Genomic DNA, 7,233 nt, shown 5'->3' with positions numbered 1-7,233 from the left:
GACTAGTTAAAATGCCAAAAAAGGGGCTAGATAATCAAGGGGGACAGGGAAACCCAAACCCTACAAAAATGTATTCAAAGGATGAGTTTGAATAGAACAAGTAATTCATGTATGTGCGAACTTCTTATTCTTGCCTTCTTGTTTCTGCCATTGAGAGAGAGAGAGAGAGAGAGGGAGGACCAAGTGGTGAATTCTCCTTTCTTCTCTCTAGTGCTTTCTTGTGCTTATGCCCATGTTCATGTCTTGCATGTGAAGGCCAATAAAGGTTCAAGAACTAAGGGAGTGCATTGTGGACCATGGAGTTTACAATGTGCATCTTTCTCGTGCTTATGCCCATGTTCATGTCTTGCATGTGAATGCCATAAAAGGTTCGAGAATCGAGGGGGTGCATTGTGGATCATGGAGTTTGCAATGTGCATCTTTCGTGCTTGAACGAAAGTTGTGCATGCTCACTACAAATGGATCATAGTATTTGTGATGTGTGAGGGGCTAGGTGAGAGATGGCTATCGTGCTATGTGATTGAAGCTCATGAAACAATACAAGTGTATCTGATGTCCCATTGTTGAGCATGTGGCAGATAGCATTTTGGTTTTGTTGTTGAGACCAAGGGTACATTGGTCATGAAGTTGCTCATGAGTTGTGCATTGCGAAATAGGAGGGTTGCTTGTGCGCATCGACTTTGAAATGTACATGTAAATAGTTAGTTTGGTTCCTTGATTATCATTGATGCCTAGAGTTCATTTCGAGAATAAAAAAGTATTTTTAATGGAGTGTGGCACTCAAAATTATGATGAATAGGAATAGAAGAGCCAATTTGAATGTTATTGCTAGTATGTGGGGATTGGAAGATACGTTATTGATTATATATTGCAATTTTTTACATTGTGTTGAGGGCCATGGAGTTGGTCAAGCAGCATGCTAAGGCCCTTGAATAGCAAAATGTGGAGCTCAAGGAGTGACTTAAAGTCATGGAGAAAGATTTGCTGGACCACCATAAGGAGGCTGATGCAGAGTTTTAGTCCCTCCTCAAGTAGATTCCAAAGGTGGGCTAGAAGCACATGGATAAGAAGTAGGGTGCTGTAGTACCAAGATGGGTGAGGTACACATAGAAACTAGCCACATGTTATATGGAGGTGTATATTGCATCCAAAATGGAAGTTGAGTTGGTCATGCAATGCACATAGGTAGATACTGAGTGTTCTAGAGGCCAAAAGCACAACTTCCGAAGTCATAGGCCATGAGTCATGCTAGTTGTGTTGTTTTGAATCTATGCCACATTGGCTATCCAATGATGATGTACCTTGCAAACAATACTATTTTGAATATAACTACCATGTTGTAATGAGCAAGGTTTGTTATGTACTATGTGTTTTATCTTTTATACTTTGTTTTTGAAGTTTGTTCATGGATTCATCATCTACTATTCTTTTTTGTTTTGAGTGATAATTGACCAAGCGAAATGAAGTTGAATTTGTTTTGCACATTGTGTGGGATCTAAAAGTATGGATATTCATGTGTATACCTAATTATAACTTGGAAAATAGTAATGGAGTGTTGTTGCCCAAAATAGACCTCATATGGAGTCATCCTAGGCATAACAATTGTAGGGGATCAATTTTAGATATGGACTACAACAGCAACAACTCTACATGACAAGCTCTAAGGGGTTAGCAACCAGGTGGGAAACCTACGTGGGAAAAGGCTCATGATATTGTTTCCACAAACACAACCAAGATAAACTAATGGAGACTACAAACAGAAGTTTGGAAACCCTTGTGGCTAGCTTGCCAAGAGAGTCAAAATTAGGTGACCATAATAGACATGCTTGTTTGAATGGATGATTTACTAGTCTCAATGTTGCACACAAGCATGCATCCAAATGAGTATTGCCCACCCAAATAACTCACAAGGAGTGCAAGGATTATTGCACAAATTGAGAGTAGAGATCTATATCATAGGGAGCATAGAGATTCTAGGTAAAACATTACATGCTCATGCTACTAGAGACTAAAATAATAGGGAGCGCAAAGATTAAGATTATAGGGAGCCAAAATGCAAGTGAATGACAATGTGGAGCATTTGGAAACACAAACCACTTGCAAACATTAAACTTTCTAAGCAGGCACATGCATGCATGCGCACGCGCGCGCGCGCACACACACACACACAGTAGAGTAGTGTAGTTTATTATCGTCCACGGAAGGCCAAATTATGACCCATGGGACCTTTCCACATATACAATGATTCTCCTCCCTTGTAGTAGGAAAGGGTAGTTACGGTGAAAGAACGATCTATGCAACGTGGTTCTCTCGAAAGTGTAACATGTGGGTGATGAGAGCCTCTAACTTCAATATAGGAGTAGTGGTCAAAAACTAGTGAAGTGGCCCCTGTAAAGGGATATCAAAGTCAGCCTGTATGTGTGCATATGTTGGGCATGTCATAATCATGTGCTCCTCTAATTCTACACTCTGTAGTCCACACAGCTTGCATAACCTCGTCTCTCTTGCCTGTCCACTCTATGCAGATGTCTTGATCAATAAAGTGTGTAATTGAGTTCGAAGTTGTGCAATACTTCGTCTAAATACCACTGAGAGCGGATTGGCTATGTATGGCTGCATGAGAGAGAGAGAGAGAGAGAGAGAGAGAGAGAGAGAGAGAGAGAGAGAGAGAGAGAGAGAGAGAGAGAGAGAGAGAGAGAGAGAGAGAGAGAGAGAGAGAGAGAGAATGTGCATTGCATTGCTCTACAAAAATGGAGTCCTTGCCCATGCAAGGGAGACCAAGCTAGCAACATTGGCACTCTTAGGAGCTATATTAGGACATGGAGTTTTGGTTGAGAAACAGGGCCTAGGGTATTCCTAGAGGAAACATGGATTATTGATGAAAATAAAAAATCGGTCCATGTGACTTGGAATGGTTCCTAGTTTTCACCAAAAACCCCTTGAAAACCCCCATGGGAATATCTTAGTCTCCAAATCTCACATGCACATGTGATGCAATTTGGGTGACCTTTAAAAGGCCAAGATTAGAAGCTATCTTTATGAACTAATATAAAATGTTTAGGATATGGGTCCCAATTGGAGCCCAAAGTTATTATGTCAAGGACATGCATAGTGGGCCCAATATATCACATGTAACACATGTAGCCCCACAACTCTTAAAACTACGGGCTAGTTACGTGTCACATGACTAGACTCCTTACCTGACCCTAAATGGAATGCCAATAACCGGGTTATGCTACCCTAAGAAGAGAGTGGCTATTGCCAAGGGGGTTCTCGCAAACTGGATCGTGTGTGGGTTGAGTTCAACGGGTGCATGCATTCAATCCCTACATCCTCGCATCCATGGAGGCACAAATCTTGTTGCATTGAAAGAGAGTGGCTATGTGGGCACTAATGTTCTATGTGGTTGTCCGGAAATTTTGGTGAGACTCAATGAATATCTTACGATATTTTACTTGAATATTTTAAGCATTTGCGTTTACACATACATACATATATTGTGTATATGTATATATGCATGATATATATATGTAGATATACATATACACACACACACACATATATGTGTGTGTACATACATACATACATACATACATACATACATACATACATACATATATATATATATATATATGTATGAATATATCTATGTATGTATGTATATATATCCGTGTATATATGTGCGTTTAAAAGGCCGAAAACAAATGGCTTTATTGCAATGTATGGAAAGTGTAGGTAGGCCTATGTGACACAGAAGACGACGCTGAGACAGAAAGGATTCGCCATATCCAGACCTTCCTCTCCGTCGCTGCCACCTCTCCCGATGCCGCTGTCTTGCACGCCTCTGACGCCTTCATGGTCCCGTCCCTTCTGCTCTCTCGCGACGGTTTTGGTCCACGAGCCCGGTCATTGAGCTGGAGCAGTTTTCTCCCTGCATGGACTACTCCGCCACGTTGAGGGATTCTGCAGGATCGCCTCCGCAGCTTCGGAAGGGCAGCACGGCCGAGACTCCTTGCAGAGACCATGGCCGTGAGCAGGTTCAGTCTTTCTGCATGTTCCTAATGCTTTATCACGCATTTTCTCTCATCGTTTGTCCTTGAACAAATGCCTTACGGCATGTCCTTGTCCCGAACATTTTATTGTGCAGGAAGGAGTAGCGGGAGCCCTAGGTCCTAGTTCTGGGAAGCCCCCTGTGAAGATGAATAAGGTTCCCTTCACAAGCGATGCAGACAGGAAACTTGATGGTGCTCGATACCGACTGGGGGATATGGTTTGGGCCAAGGTTAAATCTCATCCTTGGTGGCCAGGTCAGATATATGATCCATCCCTTGCTTCATCACTCGCACGAAAGTCCAAGCGTGAAGCTTGTGTGCTTGTTGCATTCTTTGGAGACAGTACTTTTGGATGGTTTCCAGAGTCGGAGCTTATTCCATTCGAGTCCAATTTCGCCCAGAAGTCTAAACAGACTACTGCACACAGCTTTGTCGATGCAGTCGAAGATGCATTGGATGAAATCCGGAGAAGAGTTGAGCTAGCTTTGTCTTGTCCCTGCCACATTTTCTCAAAGATGGATGAAAGGAGGAAGAAAAGGAGAGGTTTACTTCTTGACAGACAAATTTGTGAGGCCAAAAAGGCATTTGCACCGGCAAAGACGCTTTCCTTTGTTAAAAATCTGGCATGCTCACCTTTTTCCTCGTCTCAGACTCTGCTTTGGAGTGCAATTGCAGGAACTCAGGCGTACATGTTTCGAGCTTCTGCTTTTGCTCCCCACAACAGTCAGTATGAAGAGTGTTTTAGGGTGCTTCTGCGAGGCGATGATTGCACCCAATCCAGTCTGGCAGGCTTGCAGGATTTGAATGATCTTGGGTCAACTGGGAATTTATCAGAAGACAAGCTTGGCATGGAAGGTTCAAAGGTATGGGCGTTTGATGGTCCTAAAGAGAAGAAAACTAAAGTTTACAGGCCTTGTTTAGAAAAGTCCTCAGCAAAGTTCCAGAAGGATCAGCTTAGTGTGGAAGCTTCTAAGGGATCAGCTGGTGAGGGTGTGGTGGAGATGGAGCCTAAGTCTCACAAGTCTGCTTCAGAAAAACATACAATGAAGAGTTTGCATTCAGAGGACTCGTGTTCTAAACCAGAGGTCTCAACCAAACATGTCTCATCCAAAGCGAAGGAAAAATTATCAAAACAGCGACAAATGTTAATTTCCCTTGTGCACGGGTCAGGTAAATTAAAAAAATCTGGCACAAAAAAGAAATTCGAGGACTCACTGCCTGGTCTTGAGGGTAAAGTTGGCATGAAGGAATCCAAGTCAAATCATAAGGAAAGCAAACAAGTTGCCAAGGGGCATCTCAGTTCTGACCCAGCCTTGAAGCATAAGGGAGTAATAGAATTAGTTGAGAAGAGTGCAGCTGATTTTGGGGATCATCAAGCAGTTCTGATGCAGCAGCAACAGGCTGAAATTTCTCAAAGTAAGGTGGTCGATTCTGGTCGATCCAAAGTGAAATTATCGCAAAAACGAAAGGGATGTGAAATGGTCGAAAGCAGGATGGCTGGACAACAACCTATGTCAACACAGAAAAAACAGAACTGTGAAGTTGATGAGGACGAATTAGCCGATTCACAGCAGTCCCAAGCTTTGTCAATACCAAAGCTTTCTCTAAAAGATAATGTAGATAGTGTAGAGTCTGGACAATCAGAACTTGCTGTGGCAACAGACCTTGCTATGGCAATTTCTGATGCTGACATTCCCAACTCACAGTCATCCAAGCCTAAAAATTTTGACAAGCAGCCAATGGCATCAAAGATAGTGGCAAAAAAGACAAAAATGATGAGTATGGATACAAGGCCTTTTATAAATGGTGAGTGGGGTGCTGATGAAAAATTAAAGGACATTTTGAGCAATCCAGATGTCTGCAGCATTAAAAAATCAGGTGGAAAGAAAAGGGATCGAAAATCATGGGAACAGTCTGAACAACATTCTGATATAGATGCTCAGAAGGTGAAGGATAAGCCTACAGGTCCACCTGTGAAACACCTGTCAAGCTCTAAGCCTTCGACACTGAAACTGGCAGGAACATCTTCCACAAATAGAAATGTTAAACAGGCTACTATTAAAGAACAACAGCAAAAACCACGAGCGGCAGCTTCAGTCGGGCCACCAATTGAAAGCCTGGCAGAAGACCCAAGTCAGATGCTAGAGGGCACTTCAGTAGCAATTTCTGATGGGAAAGACGAGGTTTTTGAGAAGTACATTGCAAATCAAGCTAGGTTCGTGTTGCAAGAGGAGTCTGCCCAAGAGGATATTGAGCTCACATTTGAGGATCCTGCAGTAACTAGGAACTTATCTAGCGAAGTTTGCATGCAAGAAACATCTCAGCAGCAGTTTGCTATCAAGGGCACCCATGAAAAACAGGTTGACAGTGTGGAGAGAGAATCTAGCAAGGCTCTGGAGCTATCATCCAAGCAACTGCCTGCTTTGGAGGGCAGTGATGAAAGACAGGTGAATAGGACGGAAACGGAATCTAGTAAGGGTCCAGAAGAAAAAGAGGGGAAATTGTCTCCTTCTGCTGAGCATAGCTTGGTATCTGCTGAAGACGACGGCATGGTAATAAAGGAGGTCAGTTTTTCTGCCCTTATGGATCACTCCATATCTGATGTTATATGTTGCTTGGAGGTGGGGTTTAGATTAAGCTTTGTCATAACGATTAGTTGCATGAAAGTAAAGGAGGTGAGCACTCTTGGTGTTGCTAAGGCTAGCTCTAGAAGGTGGGATGTCCTCAAACGCCACCTAGAAGATGGAATGGAATTAATCGGTCTCATCCAAATAAGCTTATCTTCTTAAGCTCTATACAAGTATACCAATCAAAGCATAAAATGAAGTGTGAAAATTTGAAAGGAGTTACATTGCAACAGTGACTATTTCAGAGTAGTTTCAAAAGTGAGTAAAGGACAAGGGTTTGAAGCCTTCACATCTCATCTCATTATATTCGAGTTACATCTTTTGTGAACATTGTCAACCTATAGAAGACAATATGGATCTAGTCTGACTAATTTCATCCCACCTTTTTGGGCTGGCAGCTGCCTGTATGCATTGTGAATTGGAGTAGGAGGTCTTGTGTCCTTTATGTTGTCCATGCTAAGGATTCATGGATGTCTTTTGTATGAGGCGAAGAATTTGACTTTTGGGATCTTCTTTTTCTTGCTTAGATCTTCTCTAGGAGACGTAACTTCTTT

The 7,233-nt window shown here is 42.4% G+C and overlaps 1 protein-coding gene across 1 annotated transcript in view; it reads left to right on the top strand.

The window, feature by feature from the left end:
* The first annotated feature begins 3,707 nt into the window (after positions 1-3,707).
* LOC148027728 (uncharacterized) overlaps positions 3,708-7,233 on the top strand; it is a 37,323-nt gene continuing 33,797 nt past the window's right edge. Inside the window, exons 1-2 of the mRNA XM_087689424.1 lie at positions 3,708-4,037; positions 4,148-6,616. Of these exons, the coding sequence (XP_087545550.1) occupies positions 3,936-4,037; positions 4,148-6,616 (2,571 nt within the window). The 5' untranslated portion in view covers positions 3,708-3,935. The remainder of the gene's footprint in view (positions 4,038-4,147; positions 6,617-7,233) is intronic.

Source organism: Lygodium microphyllum, chromosome 12 (genome assembly GCF_053477565.2).
Source record: "Lygodium microphyllum isolate KBCC chromosome 12, Lygodium_microphyllum_v1.1.10, whole genome shotgun sequence".
NCBI classification, from domain to species: Eukaryota; Viridiplantae; Streptophyta; class Polypodiopsida; order Schizaeales; family Lygodiaceae; genus Lygodium; species Lygodium microphyllum.
Note: the sequence above shows the minus strand (reverse complement) of the source record. Positions and strands in the feature narration are given on the sequence as shown.